General features: G+C 34.3%; 1 protein-coding gene across 2 annotated transcripts in view; it reads right to left on the bottom strand.

The window, feature by feature from the left end:
- Window positions 1-6,822: 6,822 nt before the first annotated feature.
- The window catches only part of LOC150086510 (monocarboxylate transporter 9-like), a 37,524-nt gene continuing 21,041 nt past the window's right edge, over window positions 6,823-23,305 (bottom strand). For both annotated transcript variants that reach the window (XM_090371444.1, XM_090371445.1), the window contains exon 6: window positions 6,823-7,055. In XM_090371444.1, the coding sequence (XP_090227570.1) occupies window positions 6,835-7,055 (221 nt within the window). In that variant the 3' untranslated portion in view covers window positions 6,823-6,834. The remainder of the gene's footprint in view (window positions 7,056-23,305) is intronic.

Genomic DNA, 23,305 nt, shown 5'->3' with positions numbered 1-23,305 from the left:
CCAAAATGACTTTCAAACTGTTCTGGTCAACGACCTTTCTTTTTCTTAACGTTTGTTTATATTTCTCGACTGCTACACAGACTGTTAATCACGCCATTGTTATGGCAGTAGCGTTGCTAAGTTTAGGAAGTTCTGAATTATTCTGAGTTGGTTATAGATGTTTATCTGTCAGATCTATTTTGCTGCAAACGAGGGTGAATAACACAACGCAATAAATAAGATAAACTATAATTTATTTAACTTACGACCACCTCCCTATTCTAAAATTCTAAAGGAATACCCATTTACTCACGAAGAAAAAAAAAAAAAAAACGAAATAAAGTGACCGACCAGACTTAATAATTCTTCGATGGTTACTGTCACACAATCGACCTTTATGGCACGTGCATTACCGGCTACGGGGTAACATCAGGAGGTCTGTTTTTTTAATCGCTGTACCCAATCAGCACTTGGCCATCAAAATATATTTTTTTCCTATCTCCTCCTCCTAGAATGATGGATGATAGTTTGAGAACCTGGCTGTTTTCTTTAGCCCTTAAAACGGGAACGGCATCCTGATGTCTGTAGCGACACTCCAATACCATGACGTTGAGTCATCCATCTTGTTCGCACCTATAGTCTCGACTAACTTTTGGGAATGCTGCACCCCATTAGGTCAAGGTGTTTTTAACGAGAAATATAGCAACTAAGTTGCAAAGCAACGTTTTTTAAAGTAACTAGCCCTTTAAATGTTTTATTTATTTATTTATTATAATTAAGCACAGGAAGTGGTAAAAATAGCATAAGTCAAATTTTCGCAGCTTGCGAAAAATAGATTGCTTGGCTGTTTGTACAGTATACATTACAATTTGATTCACAAATTTCTTATTTAATTTACAAAGTAAATATTTAACTGTCTCGCATGTGAATTATGATCTTCTGCTACTTACAGCAGACGACTTGTAGTTAATCTCTGAAATATAAACATGTTTCCATATTTACCACGTAAATGCGAAAAAAAAAAATAATAAATAATATATATATATTTTATTTATTTATAGTATATATATATTTCCATCACACTTTCCAAATTCATCATTTAATTTCCAAAACAAAACAAAATAATAATAATAAACTGTTATAAAAGTTTATAACAATAACAACAAATGATTTTTCCCCTCCCCTATTTTTACTTAGTAAATTTGTGTGTATCCAGTCCTAAAGGGAGAATAAAAATATTTTTATTCTTACCAGTAGGTGTGCTACAATTTTTCTGTATAGCCTCACAGCAATGTTTTTGTAATTGTAGGAACACTTAATTTTTTTTTTGATGGAAATATAAATAAAAAATAAAAATAAAAAAACTTGGGAGGGGGGGGTTCATTAATAATAATAAATACATTTTAAAAATTCCTTTGAAGTATTAGGTATGAGGCTGAAGTTTTATTCCTTTTATTCAGGCTGGCTAAAGGCTTTAGCCAGCCTTAATAAAAGGAATTTATCTTTGATGCCTTTTATAGGCATCAAAGATAAATTCATTTGTGCTGCTTTCTCCCCCCCCCTTTGAAGGGGGTAAATCCACACCAAGGTGTGGAATTACCCCTAATACTGCAGTCACTATGTCCCTGCTTGTAAAAATTCATTTACTTCTGTAATTGTTTAATAAACTTCATTTGGGCCTCTGCCTACTCAGATTCTAGTCTGAGGGGAATGAAGTGAAGACAATCAATACTTTTTTCCTTTTTTTTTTTTTCCTTGGAGAAAGATGGGAGTATGTAAGCATCAGGCTTACTTACGTTAGGATAATTTTTATATAATTTTATATTTACATAAAATATATATTATATTTTATGTAAATATAAGATTATTAGATTTATATTTGTTGTAGCACATTAACAACTTGTTCTCCATGAAAATGGAACCTAGGCAAAGATAATCCATTAGAATAATAAGTAAAGTGAGAATTGATATAGTCAGTAATCATCAAGCATGATCTGAATTGTGTTAATAACTTCAAGAGCCTGGGATAGATCTTAAAAGAGATGGAGTGGGATTTGACCAGCATTATGCCTGGAAGACAGTAAGAGGCGAGTTCATGAGGTTGATTTCAAAAGCTGCAAGTAGAAAATATTTATTCTACACAAAACCCAGTAAGTGATTTAACCATTATCCTATCATGAGACTGACTAACTCAGCCACATTGTGAAAAATGCCCATAAAAATTCCTCACGCCATTGACGGGATTTGAACTTTGGTCCTTTCCATCCATTGTGGGGAGGACGGTGATTATACCAACTGTGCTACCCATGAGGGCATCAAAGAGGCCTTTAAGAATTCCTTCCTGATGGGATTCAGATTCACTCTTCTCCAAGCAAGTGGTGAAACTATATTTTCACAGAGGATGGCACTTAAGAAAGCTTACTTGACATGCCCCTGCCAAAAAGGGCAGTAAGTGATTTAATCACTATCCTATCATGAAGGTGAACAGGATGGGGCTACATGCTACACTGGTTCTGGTTTGTGATATGTTCCTATATATCATATCATTACATTATTTGGTGATGAAAACTTGTTACCTCAATTCCCTAACCTGACAGTTCTAATTATTTTTTTTAGAATTTCTGAAGGAACAAGGAAGCAAAAGCTTAAACCATGAACAGCAAAGGCACTTAAACATGTGTATGCAAACAGATGCTGAATAATCCCCAGAAATCTCCAGAAAAAATAGTGAAAAGAAAAAATATATATATATATTAAACCACCAAACTAGTGCACAACATATAAATGCAATTAAGATTATACTCTGCACGGTGCAATTCAGCTGCATGAGTAACAAGACACTCTTACATTCACATAAAATATAATCATAAAACTTTTTAAACCAACGAAAGTGACATAATACTTCTAGTGCATATGCAAAACTCTCTACTCAAGTGGGATATGTCTTTACAACCACCAAAGGGTTTTATTTATTTATTATTATTTTTTTAATCACAGATGGGGTACTCTTCTGCTGCACAGAGTTAAATATTTAAACTGCTATAAGTGGATGACCCTTTAATTTGTCTTTTTGTTTTTTTTAATTTTATGTTGAGTGTTAAAGTATCTTGGTGCTTATATAGTAGAACTGTACCTTGCGAAATATATAAACTTCAGTATTACATTAGCACGCTGTACTAGTTTGGTGGTTAATCTTGATCTGAAGCAAAATTTTTTATAAACAGATGACTAAAGAATTTCCACAACTTATACAAAATGTGTTATTACAATATCTTTTTTTATCTCTCCTAACTCCACCCATATATGCTAGTTTAACAAGGATTTTTAATTTTGTTGCAGAATCTTTGGAGTTGTGAATTATATGAAGACAGTAAGGGGCAATTCTTTTCAATCATAAAGTTTTCAAGAAGGTGATTCTACATCCAAGTTAAAATTGCATTCTACATTAAAATTTCAAATTATTATTTAACAGCACCATAACTTATTGTTCACATCCATATTGTATATTTTATCTGTAGAAGTGTGTGCGTTCATAAGCCATATCAGCCTGCATGTTGTGCAGGCTGAAAAAATCCAAAATATGCTACCAATGGAAAAAATACTCCTTCTACCACAGATTGGCTAACTGTGACCCCAATTGAGTGGGGACTTTAGAAATTTCCTTCAGTCAGGCAGGAATTGAATCTAGACCTCTCCAAATGATGGCAGACAGTAATAAAGGTATATTCTGGAAACTCACCTGCCACAGAGGACACTACATCTAAGTTGTTGATCATTATACTAGTAAGTATAATGATCAACAACTTCAATGTTTATCAAAGGCAGAGTGAGTAATTACACTCCTGTAAACTTGACTCCTGTTTCCGGGAAAATAACTGAGTCAGTGGTTACGGATGTAATGCAGGATCACCTTGACAAAAACTCAGTTATGGGGCAATCACAGCATGGATTTTTTTAAGGAGAGATCTTGTCTGACCAATCTGATTAGCCATTATGAGGTAACCACAAAGGAATTAGATGCAAAAAATAATTTTAAAAATCACATACATTATATTCTACTATAACACACTATCTTAAAACTCTTGTTTCAAATTACACGCATATTTATTTGACACCTTGCCTGCCATGTGCACATAAAAATTTGAAGGTTATGCACACAAACCCCACACATTGCCAATGTTACCCACTTTCCCATTAGTACCGTTTTGATTTATGGTCATCTGTGAGCACGTTACATATTTCAATTTGTTATATATTTTATATGTAGTAAAAAAGTTATATACAGTTCTTATTTATACATATTCTCACTATCTGTACTATAAAAAATGAGTGCAAAAAATAGACGACATGTTTCAAAAAAATGAGAAAGCATTGAATATTGAAATATCAATTTTAAGGTTTTGGCAAAAATGGTTTTTGACATGGATCTACACATTGAAAAGAAAACTGGACAATCTGATGAGCAATTACAGATTTCAGAAGAGAAAAAAGCAAGCTAGGCAACCAACCTTATATCCATTCTTTAAAAACACTGGCCAAATACAAGAAGATTCACCCTCCCTCCTCTAACTAAAACACTAGCCTTCAAAAAGGAAACAATACTGCTTATGTATGTTTTATTTCAACAAATTTTTATTTACTGAAATAAAATATATTTCAATAAACTTGGACTTTTAATATGTTACTTACCAATCATAGTATAATATTTTGGAAACTATGTCAGGGGCTATAACAGGGTCTGCTGTAGTTATATTTCAGAAAGCTTTCGATACGTTTCACATATGATAAAAAAAAAAAAAGGTAAACTTCAGCCATTATCAATCAACTGCAGGATGGAAGCTTCCTCAACAATTCATGACTGCTACACAAATTGAAGCAGTGTGGCATTAGGAGCAAGTTACTGCTGAGGATAAAGGGATGGTTGAGTAGCAGGATACAGTGAACATATCAAGTTATTAACGACCACTGCTCTCTACTGACTGTTATTAATGGAGTCCCTCAGTGCTGGGCCCCTTACTGATTTCAATATTTATTAATAATAACGATGAAGGCATATCAAGTTTAATATCTACATTAACCACCCTGTCAACCTTTTGATGGTGGTTAATGACAATAATTGGGGAAGACTTGGATAAATTAGTCATGTGGGCTAAAAAGTGTCAACTGAGGTTTAATATTGATAACAAGGTAATGCATTTGGATAGGAGTAGTCCCAGAATGACACACTAATTGTACAGTGTGATGTTCTCCAAGCATCGTAGCAAGACTGCTAGGATAGCTCATTGGGTCCTGTCAATGATATACAGGAATTTTGCCAGCAAGGTACAGATGCCTCATAGCCTTGTCACTGAACACACACACACACACACACACTTCAACCAGGTCTTCTTGCAGATGCCTAGTTTCCAGACTCAAGACTTTTTTTTAGAAAGAGAACCTTTTGTGCTCCAGACTAATCTTGCTAATCATCTTTGCACCCTTTCCAACAGATCCAACAACATCCTTCTCCAAATGAGGTGTCCAAACCTCTATGCAGTACTAAAAAAAAAGCAGCTTATTCATTGCATTATACAATGGGATAATTGTCCTTTTTAGAGGCAATTCCAATTTTTACAGAAAAAGCCTTATCTAAAAAGGCTTAAAAGATAATTTGAGGTTATTTGAGATAATTTATGCAGTTATCCCGTTGCATAAGGCAATGATTAGGTTTCTTCTTGAGTACTGCATAGAGGTTTGAAAACCTCATTTTAAGAAGGATGCAGATCTGTTCTAAAAAAAAAAAAATCTCGAGTTTCATAAATTGCAGTGTATGGAAACTAGGCATCTGCAAGAATACCCAATTGAAAATTGGTGTGTGTGTGTGTGTGTGTGTGTGTGTGTGTGTGCAGTGACAAAACAAGCAAGGCTATGAGGCACCTGTATTTTGGTATTTTCTGTGTTCTTTGGTTGGTTTTCTGCACAAAAAAAAACCAAGTTTCCGAGAGAAAAAACAATGCAACCCTTACCAGACACCTATGAATCAGCTGCATTTTGAAAAAAAGCTTATTTCCTTGCATCATTGACAGTTCGAACTCTGGCTTTTTCTACCCGGCATTGGAAGATGATGATTACAATCACTGTGCTACTGCTGAGGATTATCTGAGTGAAGTGGTTAAGGCTTTAAATGGGTTGAGTACACTAAATTCTTATGTCATCCTTACTCTTTCTCAGACAATACTCATACAAGGTGACATAAATTTAAATTGGAATAGGATGGTTGAAAGGTGGACAGGTAAAAATTTGCTTTCAGCCAGAGAGTACCTGATCATTGGAAGAGGCTTCCACCTGTTCTTGTAGAGGTGAGCAGTTTGAATAAATTTAAATCAGAATCAGACTTTTTGGTGGGGGGGATGTGGTATAATCTTGCTTCTTTGCATCATTTTGCCACTACTAATACTGACATAATTTCTAGCTATGGCACAGATGTAAGGGCCGAATGATGCAGAATCTGTATGTACTACACAAACTGACAGCCATCATATTAATATGATACTGTATAAAGATAAAATCTTTAAAAAATCTTAAAAGTAAAATTTAAAACCACATAATACATTTCAAATTGTAATTTGCCTTCAACCATCAGAAAATAAATGGAAATTTATTTATTTATTAAAAAATAATGTTTTTTATTCTTTCAGAGGTTTTTAATTTTTTTTCTTTGTATCTAGTTCTATATACAGTAATATTATAGTCAAAATAATTTTATGATTCAGAAATTTATAACCATTTCTGTACATATTAGGATTTCCAAAAACAATCCAACAACATGGAAATGTTTTTTTTTTTTTTATATACTACTGGCTAAGAAAGGTACTTTTAACAAGAACTTTCTGATTCCTTCTGGCTTTCATTTAAAGCACAACTTTCATCTGATTTATGGTATGCTACGAAGGAATCACTTTTGGAAGTGCACGACTTGTAACAGTCAGAATTAATAGTCCTCGTAAGTGGTATCACTACTGCCCCTGAGACACAAATGCAGAAACCAGTTGCCCAGAAGGTTATACTGTATGTTCCAGTTTCATCAAAAATCCATCCTGAGAGAAAAAAAAATGAAAAAGAACATAAATAAATCAAATAAAAGAAACTTTCCATGTATGCAACATTCATTTGTTTCAATATGTTCCATTTTGTGCCTTTCTTATGATCTGTTAGAAAAACATATTTTGCAAAAACAGGTTAAAACCTTACATTATGTTATGAATTGTAGTGAACAGAAGAATGGCTACATTGGCACTCCTCTTTTTGATATATGAATCAAAATCATATATCATATACCACCAATGCTGTTTTCTTTCTCATCTTCAAATAGGCTTAGTTTTATATTAACTTTATTTGATCTCTAGTTTACAAAAACAATGGTAAACAATGCTGACCTCTATATATTTGTAAAATGCAAAATATGTTATCATATAATTGAGGAGATACAGGGCATGATATCAAAATTTAATGATTGGTCCCTAGGAGCATCCCTTCAGGATGACTTGGATAGGTTTCAAAAATGGTTGGAAAAGTTGGCAGCTATTTTTTAATGCAGCAAAATGCAAGAGGCCTTCCACTTGGGAATAGCAATCCCAAATTAACTGGAAACTCACACATACATATAAAAAGAAATATGGATATAATGCAGGCTGAAACAAGAACGAAAGATCAAAACTAGTGAAATCTGCTGTGTGTGTGTGTGTGTGTGAGAGAACATTAGCAAAGAAGTGTAGGTAGTTTCATCGCTCCAACGTAGATGCAGTGATGAAACGACCTACCTACACTTCTTTGCTAATATTTGCCTTCAAGCAGATAGTTCCACAGATTCCAGTACAGTTCAGAAAGAAATCTGCTAATGCTACTGGAAATGCAAATAATATGTATCTGGCTAAAAGAGTAAAAGAACCTTAACTAACTGGATAGTAATACAGGTTGGTAAAGTAGGGTTTTAAAATTAAATAATATTACATAAATAATGAGTGATGACATGTAGACATGTATAGTATCTTATGTAAGGCAGCTCCCAAATTCAACTCCGCCGTGTTACACTGTGATGTTACAAAAACTCTGCAGAGTTTTTGTAACAAGTGATATATTGGAAATGGAAAAAAGATTAACAATGTCTGATGTACACGAGATATCTACATTTGTTCAGAGTAAAAATATCAGAAGGAACAACTAGCCACCCAGATTTAAGATAGTCATTCAGATTTAAGGTAGAGTGTGTTTTTTACATTCCAAGTTTGAGAGAGAGAGAGAGAGAGAGAGAGAGAGAGAGAGAGAGAGAGAGCGAGGGGGAGAGAGAGAGAGAGAGAGAGAGAGCGAGGGAGAGAGAGAGAGAGAGAGAGAGAGAGAGAGAGAGAGAGAGAGAGAGAGAAAAGAAGGAAAGTAAAGGCAAGTAGAAGGGGAAGTTTGGAGTCAAAGGTTGAATTGGGCCTATCATCCCTTTCCTTTTATTCTGAGTCCTAGATTACCTAAGTAGAAGTTAATTTCAAGTGAAACTACTTTCTTTCTTCACACCAAACAGTGCAACATATTTACCAAATTTCTGATCTACAAAGGTCATTCAAATGAAAACTTAAAAGTTAGCTTACAGTTGTATTTCTATGCATATCACTCTTCAGTGATAGTCATGGCTGGATTTCTTGAGAGAAGTTTTGTGGTTGTGTTAAAGCCATTCATGCACTGCTGCCTTAAAACATGTTTTAGTGGCAAAAAAAAAAGATGATAATCATATGGAGCTAAGTCTGGTAAATGTGGGGGATGGGGTAATACCTCAAACTTCATCTCTTGTATATCTGATTCACTCTAGAATGGGCAGTATGATGATGGGCATTATCATGCTGCAGGCACACACCTGGGGATAGTAAACTGGGATGTTTCTTTCAAAATTCTGGCTTTAACTGGTTCAGAAGCACATTAGTACAAGTCACTGTTTCCCCTCTCTCCAGATAATGTTCTAGAATCACTCCTTTATGATCCATCCCAGAATACAGCGTATATCACTTTCTTGACTGATGCTTAGATACAAGTTTTCCTCCATCAAGGTAAGCCTGTGTGGCACCACTCTGAACTTGTTTCCTTTCTTGTGTAACAGTGTATCCAGAATTCATTTCTAGTCACTGTATATTCTATGAAGGCAGATTAAATTATCATTCCTTCAGTTCTGGTGTTAAATTCTGAGGAATCCATCAAGCATATATTTTTTGAAAGTGCAATTCCTTCCTAAGAATGACATGTGCTGAACCTACACATCATGGTAATTTTTTCAATAGTAATATGATGGTTTTTCCATATGAGTTCTTCCACTGCACTGACTCCTGGTGTCATGACATTATGTGCTTGCTTTGGTCAAATAGAATCCTCAACACTTTTAACACCATACCTCAACTCATTCACCCACCTATAGACTTGACACTGGCTTATGCACACGTCACCATACTGGGTTAACATTGATAAATTAACATAAATTGTGATAAATAACATACTTTGTTCCTTCTGCATTCTAAAATCAGAATACAGATCACACCTTTACCTTGGTGCATAACTGCAAGGGAACCACCACCTTGAAATTTGACTGTTTCCAAATAATGTCCACAAATGGGAGCTCAATATTGCCAACAGACTTTGATTAATAATCAAAAATGCATAATATGCATTTCATATTGGTTTTGGGGTTTTCATTTGAATAACCTTACCATTTTATTTTATTAGAAGCCTGGTAAATGCCTAAAAGCAGTGGTTTTCAAACTGTATTCTACAAATTAGTTGAAAATCTTGATATTTATTTAGTTTTGTAATTAAAAAAAAATGCTGATGATACTAAATAACAATATATAAATACTATTCTATATGTTAAGTAAAACAGAAATTTAAATGAGAGAATTTTTGTAAATGATTTTTTATTTAATTTGTGTTGTTTGTGCATAAATTGTTTTTAAAGGAAGGGAAAAAAAAGTCAAAAATATAAAATTAAAGATATCACAAAAAAAATTTATTAATCTGCAGAAATTTATACTTTGATATAAATTTTTGTAAAAAGTAACTAATGGAATTTTAGTAAGTCAACAACAAAACTAGTAATTTTATTTAATTATAACATGGTTTTACCCAGGGAGTTATCTATTCATTATTAAATGCACTTTATCTCTATCAGCAAAGGTCAAGGTAATGGATTCTAGGAAGGTCAAGGAACTGTTTATCTAGAAAAATACTAGTAATGCAGTTCAGCAGAATTTATCAATAAGTTCACAAATAGATACTCACAGGATGTTTATTTAAAATACATTCACAGTAAGTTACAAAATTTTTCTGATAAAATTACATCACAAACTTCAACTTATTTATGATGTTAAAGCCTTTTCACAAAACAAAGATAAAACTGAACTAAACTTGGAAAAACCCAGCAACTGAAGGTAAATAATTACTTAGATCAAGTGTTTCTTAATATTTTTTAGCTGCAAAAACCTTTTGGAAACCCAAAATTTTCAGGTAACATCAAGACCTTTAAAAAAAAAAGTAATTATTTTAAAAGTAAAACAACCAACAATTAACAAAATTGCAAATATATGAACCCCACTAATATTGTGAGTTTACTGTATATAAAATTTAGCAACCAAGACAAGAATTGTTTAACAAAGCAAGTTGCTTGTTAAACAATTATGCATTACTATTGGGAACTAGCTAATTTTATGTTTTACTTTCTTTATGGTAACTTGTATTTGAAATTTCAAGGGAGGCGAAAGGTTCCAACGTGATGGCAGCGAAAGGTTTTCTTGCAAGTCTAACCATTAACAGCCTAGGTTGTTACTTAATTACACAATATGGGAGATGCCAAAAGGTGGAGATCCACATAAATTTTAAAGCTATTAAACTTCAATGCTACAAGAAAAAAAAAAAATTTTATAGGTAGTGTATTGCATCATTTTGAGTAATACATATAGAGCCAGTACATTCAAGTTTAGGATAGTCTGAAAGAGCATACAGACATATCAGTATGTGTTTGGAATTATATGCTCCGATTACCATGAATATTGTAGCCAGGGGTGGGCAGGAGCACCAGTGCTTAGCACATGCTTCTTGATTAAACTGGGGTTCGAGACTGTGACCACCAAATACGGAGGATGCAGAAAGGTCAGGGAATGACCATCGCATATCTCCGGATCAATATGGCCTTAGTTGCCAATGCATCTAAAAACCAAATAACAAAATAACAATAACCACCATGAATATTCAATATGTCTTATATACAAGGTGTGGCAAAAGAGTTCAAGGACTGGTAAAATAAAAAAGGAAAATAAGTATTATTAGAAAGTGTAAATACTGTTATTTTATTCCTAATAAAGTAGCACACTGACTATCTAAACAGAATCATCCAAAATGAGAAATTATTTTACGTAAATTGAAATATTTTAAAAATAAATAATATTTAACATGTAGCTGACGATACAGTTAGGCTTTCTTTCCTTTAGCAGTCAGGTAACAAAACTCAAATATGAAATGTTATTCTATTTTCGAGACAGATGGATAATTGCATTTCAAATATTGCATAGTAAGTTGTGGCTACCATTTCTGTGGTTATACCATAATGTGACCAATTTCACCAAATGTTTCTAATGTTCTGAATTCTGTTTGTGTGAAATTTATACTTCAAACTGATTCAAATAAAAAAAATAATAATAAAAATATTTTTCACAGGAATAGTGTTATTCATTTTAAAATCTGAAAATATATTTAGTAAGGTGATGTTAAACAAGACCTGATGCTGTAGTCTACTGTTTATAACTGTGAACAGCATCTTAGAGTGTAAAAAAAAAAATTATTTATTTATTTATATTCTATTGTCCATTGTGTTGCAAAAATATTTCCAAAATATAAACATATACTGTTACCCATGGGTGGCAAAATTAAATGACAAGCAAAAAAAAAAAAAAAAAAGTATTAATGATAACTGTTAAGTGAACAAATATATGGATATTAAAAAAAAAAAAAAATGACCAGGAGTAAAAATTGATTAGCTAAATTATGGATCTATCCCTATTCAGTTCAGATAATGAGTTGTTAAAATTGTTCAGGGTAAGACATGAGGAATGTTATATTAACACAGGTCCAGGGCCGCCACGTACAGGTGTCCAAGGGTGTGTCCCATACACTGGCGGCTCATCAAGGGGGCAGCATTTGGGTTCGATTAGTTGAATATTAAAATTTTCCCACATAAAAAAAAAAAAAAAAAACAATGAAAATATGCATGAAAAATACTAATAGTGTGTGCTCCTGAATACTCGGATAATTATCCATATAATTCATAAATAGAAATGGAATCATGATACAATTATTGTAAGTTCTAAATTTTGTTATTCGTGCGGTGGCAGCGTAGGGAATCCCTGATTACATAGTTACTCGACAGCATATATTTAGCTCTGTGTTTTGGTCTAGCATCAGTGGGGAACTGAAGAAATCCCTGAATTACAAGAAAGTACATACCGTACTCAAAATTCAAAATCGTGTAGTCTAGTCTAAAGTGACCAGATATTTTGTATTGCAATGCAGGACATTTGGGGGGGGGGGGGAATTTTACTATTCATATACTGTATGTGAGCAGATCCTTTGTATGCCAATGCGGGACATTGTGGGGGGAGGAGGATTTTACTATTTACAAAAAAAAAACATAAATTAAATACATATATTTCTTTGAACTAAACTTATAAAATATCACACTTCTTAAAAAAAAAAAAAAACAAATATAGCCTATATTATTATTATTATTTATTTTTTTTTTTCACAGAAAAGTTCAAATTCTGTAACGGTACCCCTCATGTTATGCTATGTGACGAACAAAAGGTAGCGTGGCAGACATGAACTGAGAAAAACAGTTGTAATTAGAAGAGGAAAAAAAACAAAAAAAACCCACTTATTAGAGGGGTCATGTTTTTAATCAACTTTCAATCGGATTTAATCGAATATACAGAATGAAATAATTCATATAATTTCCAAAGATATAAAACAAAATATTTTAGAAATGGTTAAAAACACAAAATATTATTCTTTAATTCTTGATACAACTCCGGATATAAGCCTAACAGAACAATTAACTCTTGGTATCAGATTTGTGTATCTTAATAAAAATAAAAACATTGCAGAAATTCACGAACATTTTTTGGGATTTTGCTCTGTTGATGATACCACTGGCCAGGGATTATTTACATTTATTTCAAATCATTTAAATTCATTAAATCTTAACATTTCGGATTTATGCAGTCAAGGATACGATAACGGTGCAAATATGTACGGTAGACATAATGGGCTCCAACAAAAAATTATTGAAGCAAATTCTAGAGCCTTTGTACCATGTTCTGCTCACTCTTTAAATACAGTAGTCAATGATGCAGTGAAATTTCATTTGAGATAGTTGATTATTTTTGGCATTATACAGGAATTATACAATTATTTTTTCTCATCTACTAAGCATTGGGCTATATTAAAATCCCATGTTCAAAATTTAAGCTTAAAATCGCTATCAAATACAAGATGGGTAAGTTGAATAGAGGCAATAAAGCCTCTTAAAATTAACTTTTTGGAAATTTATCAGGACCTCTTGGATATAACTGATGATAATACTAAAGATATCAATTCAAGAGCTCAAGGCTAATAATTTTATTTCAAAAATAACTTCGTTTAAATTTCTTTGTTCAATCATTATTTGGCGTGATAATTTAAGCCAAATTAATGTCATCAGTAAAACTATGCAGAACCAGTCATTATGTTCAGTATGTTCAACATGTTCAGTAGAAACAGTTACTGAACATCTTGTAAATCATTTTAAAGATTACAGAACAGACCAGAAATTTGAAAATGTTATTAATTCTGCAACGCAAATAGCGAATATTTTGGATATTGATCCTCTTTTTCCAGAGGTTTGAAAAAGACTAAAAGGAAAAAAATGTTTGAATACGAAGCAAGGGATGAACCTATAAAAAATGCCAAAGATAATTTTAAAATACTTTTTTTTTTCTTGATACTTGACACTACTCTGTCATCTCTTACTAAAAGGTTTATGCTGTTGAAAGAGAATAACGAAGTGTTTAAAATTGTCCATAATATCAACAAGTTAAGATAATGGAATGTGAAGATATATTAAAACATTACACATGAAATTAAGCGATGACAAAAATTCGAATGATCGTGATATTGACAGCATAACTCTTTTTGAGGAAATCAAATCCTTACAATGTTTTATAAAAAAAAGAAATGTCTCCTCGTGATTTATTAAATTTTATATACGAGGACAATTTACAGGATGCGTTTTCGAATATTTCAGTAGTCCTTAGAATTTTCTGACACTACCAGTGTCAGTTGCTCCAGGGAAGAGAAGTTTCTCGAAGTTTAAAATTATAAAAAAATTATTTATGATCAACTATGGAATAGGAACATTTAACAGATTTATCTATAATATTTATAGAAAATGATATTATGGATAATTTGGACATTGGTGTATTAATCAAGAATTTTGTAGCAGCAAAAGCTTGAAGAGTACAAATTATGTAGTTATTTTAATTAAAATGTGTGTGATTAAATTCCATGATTATATAAAAATATAATACAAATTTACATACTACTAAATATTAGTGCAATAGACTGCTATTTGATTATAATTATTACATATTATATAAGATTAGAATATTAGACTAATAGTTACTTATATATGTAATCTTTTTGTGCTGCAGAAAAAAATATTTTGTTACCTACTTATATTTTTTCTTTTTATGATATATTGAACAATAAGTTGAACTGAATGTACTTTGATTACTAAAATAATATGTAGTATTTTGTTACATATATATATATATATAATAAAATTCTTAAATTATTTTTGTAACCCCTTTCTAGTAGAGGGCAGTCTTATGAAAGTTTGCGCACGGGAGGCTGACACCCACGTGGCGGCCTTGCACAGGTCTAATTCTAAATGGCTACAGTGATATGGCTGTTAGAATTTTAAAAATAGCTAGGGAAATTTGAATGCTAAAAAATATAGTAACTAAAAAATAAATAAGCAGTCAAGTATTCTTAGTAAACATTTTGCTGGATGTGTCTCGATTCTTATTTATTTTTTTTCATTATTTTTTACCATTCAAAATTCCAGTCATTTTTATATTTCAAATAGCCATCGCACCTTAACTGTTCAGAATTAGGCCCATGATAATATTATTATTATTATTATTAATAGACATATGGTGCAAGGAAGCCCGAGGCTTATACTGCACCAGCAAAAAAATTCCCGAGTTACCCTGAGAGAGAGAGAGAAGTAGAAAGGAATCACCAAGAAAGAGAAGAATGATGATATCCAGCTCGGGACCCTGGGTGTGCTAAGCCCATAACTCACCAGATGTGAGCCCCTGGGGTATACCATTTTTTCTCAATAATCTCTCAGAATCGCATCCTGAGGTTTTGCACATTCCTCATAATTCATTCAGTATAGCACAGTAAGTGCAAAAATAAAGATTTATAATCAGATTAACAGTGATAATTCCATGTTATCAATGTTTTGTCCTATCTCATATGGGAAAAGCCCACCGTGAGGGTCAAATCACTGTCCCCTACTAATTAACCAGATAGATGGGTACATAATAAAACACGCCTGCGTGCTCTGGATTCATAATTTATTTATTTTTGTTACACAGAGCATTAAAATTATGATAAATGAATTAGCTTTCGGCTGGGTGGCAGCCTTCATCAGATTAAAATACTTTGAATGGCAGTTAGAATAGAGATGCACTGCCAGGATGGTACGTGAGACACGTGGTTAATTGTTTGTTGATGTTTGTGGCTGTGACGTATGGTGGTGACGTGGCCAGCGTTTGTCTATGGACAGAATTACTGTTTCTGTGATGGGGTTAAGTTGACAACCACTGTTCCTGTTCAACGAGGTATCCGAGCATTTTATACTTAACGATTCCAACCAGGTGCGCCTTAGGTAATGGTGGGACTTGTCTACAACCACGACATCGCGGTGTGGGTCGATGTCGTGGTGGGTTGTCCAGACATGCTCGGCAATAGCTGAGTGTTCTACATCCGCCAAACGGATCGCCCTTTTATGTTCTGAGAGGCGTTTCTCGAGACGACGACCAGTCTCTCCAAAGTAGCAGCTCGTGCAGTCACGGCAAGAGATGCGATAGACCACACCACTCTGTAGAAGGGTGGGGACAGGTGTTTTTATGTTGGAAAGGAGAGAACGCAGTTTCTTGCCTGGGAGTTGGATGCACTTCACCCCATGCGATCTTAGGATTCTACCGATCTGCTGTGACAGGTTGGGGTAGTATGGGATGAATGCCCTCGTGGAAGACTCGTCACTGTTGGCGTTGCTGTTGGTCGTCACGTTGTCGCGTGCTTGACGACCAACAGCAACGCCAACAGTGACGAGTCTTCCACGAGGGCATTCATCCCATACTACCCCAACCTGTCACAGCAGATCCGTAGAATCCTAAGATCGCATGGGGTGAAGTGCATCCAACTCCCAGGCAAGAAACTGCGTTCTCTCCTTTCCAACATAAAAACACCTGTCCCCACCCTTCTACAGAGTGTTGTGGTCTATCGCATCTCTTGCCGTGACTGCACGAGCTGCTACTTTGGAGAGACTGGTCGTCGTCTCGAGAAACGCCTCTCAGAACATAAAAGGGCGATCCGTTTGGCGGATGTAGAACACTCAGCTATTGCCGAGCATGTCTGGACAACCCACCACGACATCGACCCACACCGCGATGTCGTGGTTGTAGACAAGTCCCACCATTACCTAAGGCGCACCTGGTTGGAATCGTTAAGTATAAAATGCTCGGATACCTCGTTGAACAGGAACAGTGGTTGTCAACTTAACCCCATCACAGAAACAGTAATTCTGTCCATAGACAAACGCTGGCCACGTCACCACCATACGTCACAGCCACAAACATCAACAAACAATTAACCACGTGTCTCACGTACCATCCTGGCAGTGCATCTCTATTCTAACTGCCATTCAAAGTATTTTAATCTGATGAAGGCTGCCACCCAGCCGAAAGCTAATTCATTTATCATAATTTTAATGCTCTGTGTAACAAAAATAAATAAATCAGATAGATGGGTGTTGTCAATGGTTTATTTTTAAAATATTTTTGGTGCATTAACCACTTTGATCATAGTGCACCTGTTACATGGCAAAATTAATTGGCTTATTGTGTATTATGACTATACAAATTTGTACTCAGAGACTGATCTGCATAACACAAAGTGAAAAACCTGCAATAACTCAAGGACAGAAGGTGAACCCTCTTCCTCCCACCTGAGATCAGCTAACCACAGTTCTCGATTGAAGAGGCTGCTAAAAATTTATCCAGTCTCTAATGGAATTTGAACTTGGAACTCTTGAAATGTGGGTTAAGTGGAAAATCCGCTATACTGTTAAGGAGAACCAGACAGATGGAGATTATGTACATTTACACCTGTAAACTGCATGCAATTATATTTTATATTTGCATGCAGTTTACAGTTTCCATGCATTTTATATAAATTTATTTCATATTTTTCATCATATATATGATGAACAATCTGAAATAAATATGGAAGAAACTCCACTTAACTCACTGAGCAGACAAGTCAGCAAAAATTCCTCCAGCCTGCAATCATACTTGAACTGAGACATTTCCATAAAGGGGTAAGTGACTACACATGAAGAGCAAAATACGATCACATATTTTTTTTAAAGAAATTGTTATGAAAAAAGTTACATTCAGTCTTTTAAAAAAGTAAAAAAAACTTATTGATCAAATTCCTTTTTCCTATTTATCATAAAGCATAATCAATTTTTATTTCAATCAAAAGAGATAGATGTTGTAAATGCATTTAGTTCATAAATATGTAAAATTTGTGTAGACTGATAAAGTTTTAGGGATTTTTCTCAAACACTCCCATTTAACAATCTATATCAATTTTATATAATTACGAAATATATGCAGTTGCAATGTTCATACGTATAACAACATTATCATTACAGTAATAAAAGTATTGCTTTTGCTCAGATTTGTTTCACACGATCTAATATGAATTAACCTAAATGCATTTTTTCACAGGCAAAAAATTTCTTTCACCATGGATTGAGTATGCTGGCATAACAAATGCATGAAAAGAAATTAAACTCAAAAATTAAAATATCAATCACAATTACACTGGTGTAAATTTCAGTATTCCTTCAGTAAGGTCTTGACTTTAAATCTGCCTTTCTGATTATATTAGAACTGTAAAAAAAATCAGATCTTTCAAGTGTTGGTGTATAAAATGTAACATAAACTCATTCATTAAGTTGTTGTTGTTATTGTTGGTTTAAGGATTTATTAGGTGCATTGGCAACTATGACCATAGTGTGCCACATTCGTTAAGTGATTTGTGGAATAATGACCTGGAATATTCATTCAGATTTTAGTTTCAGCTTTAATTTATATCACTGTTTATGTGGAAAGTGAAGAAGTTGGATAATAATTTTTTGGATAACAAGACCATTCTTATTAAATATATTATTCATTCTTATGTTCAATATAAAGTAAAAAAAAATAAAAAATAGGAATAGCATTCCAAAATACACAATTGACAATTTTAAATTGATTTTTATCTTTATTCAAAACATACCAATGGTTTAATATGTGCCTGCTCAAGTGATTTTATTTCAGCATGCTCACTGCATGGTAACAGGGTGCACAAAAAATCATATATGAAACCCAACAGGCCAAATCCTTGAGAAAAATTAACACAAAAGTACTCTGGAGAATTTTTGGATATAGTATGCAAAAGTTTTATGACATCACTTCCTGTTTTCAGCCAAACCTTTTTATAGGCCAGTATAATGTTTAATCAGGGCTAAAACATCAATACCTACCTTATAATGCACATCTAATCAAAATCCGTGATATGTCCATCTACAGTATTCATAACTATTACATTTTATGATGACTGTAGGGATTTTATTTTACAGCAGGTTGAAGGTGTAAGAGTAACAGTAACAACTGATCTGGATACAAACTTCCAACCATGGCTTTTATTATAAACAAAAAAAAAGACTATAGTATTAATTGTAATGCTGCTCCAGTGGTTTCCTCCAACTTTGCCTATAAAAAAAAGGACTATGAGGTTGGGACAAAAAAGACAAAGGGTAGGAAAATCACTGTTACATAGCTACAATAAGTAAACACTGTATAACATAGCACATCTATGAATATTGACTTTGCAGCATTGTAACTTATCTCTATCAACAATTAAGATCATTGCACACAACTTACAATAAGATTTCCTGCACATTATGGAGTTTCAAAACATAAATCAGCTGCGATGAACATCCCAAAGAGGAAAAAATCCAGAAAATCAAGATCAAGAAGTCTCAGTGATAATACAAAGTTCAAGAGGCCTAAATTTTTGCATTTTGTAATAATGAGGTTTAATAGTAACAAGGTCCCCTAAAAGTGTAAAAATTTTACCTTTTTTTTTGGCATATACTATATATCTAAGAATAATAATAAATAATAATAATAATATCAAAAATAAATTAATTTATATTAATAAAATAAAATAATAAAAACAAAAGCATTGTTTAATACAGTAAAAGGAATAACACACTTTTTAAAGATTTTATTTTATTTGTAAGATAAACTAGGAAAAAAGCAATTAACAGAAATGAAAATATTGTACAGTATATATTTTGATATATACAATATTTTAGTATCACAGTAAAAAGAATTAATTTTAATATAAAAGGAGACATACAAACCATTAACTTTTTGATAAATAAATCTAATTTAAAGAAATAATTTGATTTTCTTTGCACAGTTTTTGACCTATATGCAATTTTAACTATAGCACAGACATTATAAAATGCAATAGTTGTTTCTTTATCAACGTTACTGCAGGCCAACACATTCTCTATTATGCTCAATGCATTTTGGGCATCTTTTTTAGATGGTAGTATGTGTGCTTCTTCACTTTAGCTGTTGCTGATAACAAAAACATCATTGTTTTGCTTTGTGCTCAGCAGTTCTTCTGGTATTGCATTGCTGTGGTAGAAACTACATCATGTACCTTCACAAACTCTTAAAATTTGCCAACAAAATCCATATGCTTCTTCAAATTTCCCCAATTCCTCAATGTTGCTATCACATTTGTCTGCTGAACCATGATTTTAGATGATATTCTCTCCAAAGCCACTCTTTCTGAAGAAGTTGATTATTGATTATTGCTAGGAGTTTGGTAAATAAATTTGATGAATTTGAGGTATTGCTCAAAACATCAAAGGCAGATATTGTTGGGATATCAGAGACGTGGTGTCACACAGATATAAGTAATGCGGAACTGGAGTTTGGGGAATACAATGTGTATAGAAAAGATAGACAGGACAGGAGGGGAGGAGGGGTTATGCTATTAATTAAGAAACACATAAAGTCCACGGAAGTGAAGCCAGTCAACATCGATGGACAGGGCAGTGTCGAGTCAGTTTGGTGTGACATAACCATAGGGAAATCAAAATTGAGAGTAGGAGTGTGCTATAGGCCTAATGACTCTGATGAGTATAATAAGATATTGTACAGGGAAATAGAGTGGGCCAGTAAATCAGAGAGTCTTATAATGGGGAATTTTAATTTCCCAGATATTGACTGGAATTTGTGGGTTGGTCACTCGCACACTAGCAAGGCTTTTGTGGATTTATTGGATGATTGTTTTCTACATCAGCATGTTCGTGAGGCAACAAGAGGGAGCAATACTCTTGATCTGATTATCAGTAGTGATTCTTCATGCATTAAGAATCTGTAGATAAATGAACCACTAGGTGGCAGTGATCACAGTGTGTTGAAGTGGGATTTACTCAAGGAGGTAACTACCATCAGAGGTAAAGGGAAGGGTTTTTGTTTTCGTAAAGGCGACTATGATGGTCTGAGACAGTATTTAAATTCTATACAGTGGGACCAACTGATGATGTTACCAACAGCAAACTCAAAATGGGAAGAATTCAAGGAACTAATCTTGGAGGCTACCAGGCTTTACATACCAACTAAGAAATATTGTTCAAGGTTTAGGCCTAAATGGTTGTCAGATGAACTAATGAGACATGTGGCAGAGAAGAAAAATGCATGGGATACATACAAATTAATGGGTGACAGGGAAGCCTATGATAGATATAAGTTGGTCTGTAACCAAGTCACAAAGGAGATTAGGCAGGCAAAGGCAGACTACGAAAAATCCTTGGCAAAGGATGCAAAGAAAAACAGAAAAGAGTTCTTTACATATTTGAACTCGAGAAGGAAAGGAATGATTCAGACTGGTCCACTGGATATTGATGGTTCAACAGTTGAGGATCCTGCTCAGGTGGCTAACAATCTAAACGAGTATTTTGTATCTACATTCACGCATGAGGAGTTATTCAGGAAGGAGAATGATGTAGGTAAAGTAAACATTGGCAGTGAGCTGGATGATTTTGTAATAACTGAGAGGAAAGTGGAGGAGAGATTGTTGAGGATAAACATAAAAAAGGCACCTGGGGTGGACGGGATCTATCCAGTTATATTAAAGGAGGCAGCAAAGGAAGTATGCAAACCCCTAGCCATAATTATGAGAGCTTCTTTGGACTCAGGGGAGGTACCCATAGACTGGAGATGTGCAAATGTAACCCCAATTCACAAAGGAGGATCAAAGGCTGACACAAGTAATTATAGACCTGTTAGTTTAACTTCTGTTCCAGGTAAATTAATGGAGGCACTGGTTAAAGAAGCACTGCAGGATCATCTAGACAAGAATTCAGTTATAGCTCATACGCAGCATGGTTTTGTTAAGGGCAGGTCTTGCCTGACCAATTTGATTGGATACTATGATGTAGTCACAAAAGAACTGGATGCAGGGAATAACTTTGATATTATATATTTGGATCTTAGAAAGGCTTTTGATACTGTTGCACATGGAAGACTGCTGCACAAATTGGAGCAGTGTGGCATTGGAGGCAAATTGCTGCTATGGATAAGGGGATGGTTGAGTGGCAGAAGACAGAGAGTGGTAATCAATGGACACTGCTCAACGTGGACTAATGTTATTAGTGGAGTTCCTCAAGGTTCAGTGTTGGGTCCGTTGTTGTTTTCGGTGTTTATGAATGATATTGATGATGGTATATCAAGTTTAATGTCCAAGTTTGCAGATGATACAAAGGTTGGCAGGGTCGTTAAGGACACTACTGACGCTATGCTGCTGCAACAGGATCTGGAAAGGTTGAACAGATGGGCTGAGAGGTGGCAAATGAAGTTTAACATTGACAAATGTAAAGTACTATATATGGGAAACAGTAACCCCAGAGCAACGTATCAACTCTGCGGTACTACACTGACAGTGGTGGAGAATGAAAAGGACCTGGGGGTAATTGTGCAGGCAGATATGAAGTTCTCTGAGCAGTGCAGACGAGCTGCAAGAGTAGCTCATGGTGTCTTGTCAATGATATACAGGAATTTTTCTAGCAGGGATAAGGAGGTGATTATTCCCTTGTATAAGGCAATGGTTAGGCCACATCTTGAGTACTGTATACAGGTCTGGAGGCCTCATTTCAAGAAGGATGTAGAGCTGCTGGAACGGGTACAGAGAAGGGCAACAAGATTAGTGAATGGAACAAAGGGTTGCTCTTACGAAGAAAGGCTTAAGTTTTGCAAATTACAGAGTCTGGAGACTAGGCACCGGCGAGGTGATCTGATAGAGGTGTATAAGGCTTTGAATGGTTTGAGCATGCTCAATGCCAATGGGATTCTTCATCTTGCTCAGAATAATCACCTCAGAGGGCATAAATTCAAATTGAGGAAGGACGGATGTCGGATAGATGTGTGGAAATTTGCCTTTGGCCAGCGGGTGGTTGGTTGGTGGAACCGACTTCCATCACTTGTTGTTGAAGTTGATAGCCTAAACAAATTTAAAGCTCAACTGGACAGGTATTTCGAACGAACGGAGGGGTGAAATGGGAGTGGGTTTTTTTTTTTTTTTTTTTTGGCTGATGCTGAATAAGCTTGCTTTCTTGCATCATATGCCTCTACTAATGCTAATGCTAATTATTACACTTGATGCAATACTGTCCCAAGCAATAACAAGATTACGGATAGCATCCAAGACATTCTAGTTTAGCTGAAAATTGTCCCATCCCTCCTATGTTGAGGATCAAGTACCTTATCAGGCAGGCTCTATATGCTCTCTTGAGGTTATAAATAATGCTTTGATCCAGTGGCTGCATAAAACTGGTGGTAACGGGAGGTTAAAAACAACAGCCATATGT

The sequence above is a fragment of the Mastigoproctus giganteus genome, chromosome 4 (genome assembly GCF_048544385.1).
Source record: "Mastigoproctus giganteus isolate SK-2022 chromosome 4, ASM4854438v1, whole genome shotgun sequence".
In the NCBI taxonomy this organism is placed as follows: Eukaryota; Metazoa; Arthropoda; class Arachnida; order Uropygi; family Thelyphonidae; genus Mastigoproctus; species Mastigoproctus giganteus.
The sequence above is the reverse complement of the archived record's forward strand: the minus strand, read 5'-3'. Positions and strand labels throughout refer to the sequence as shown.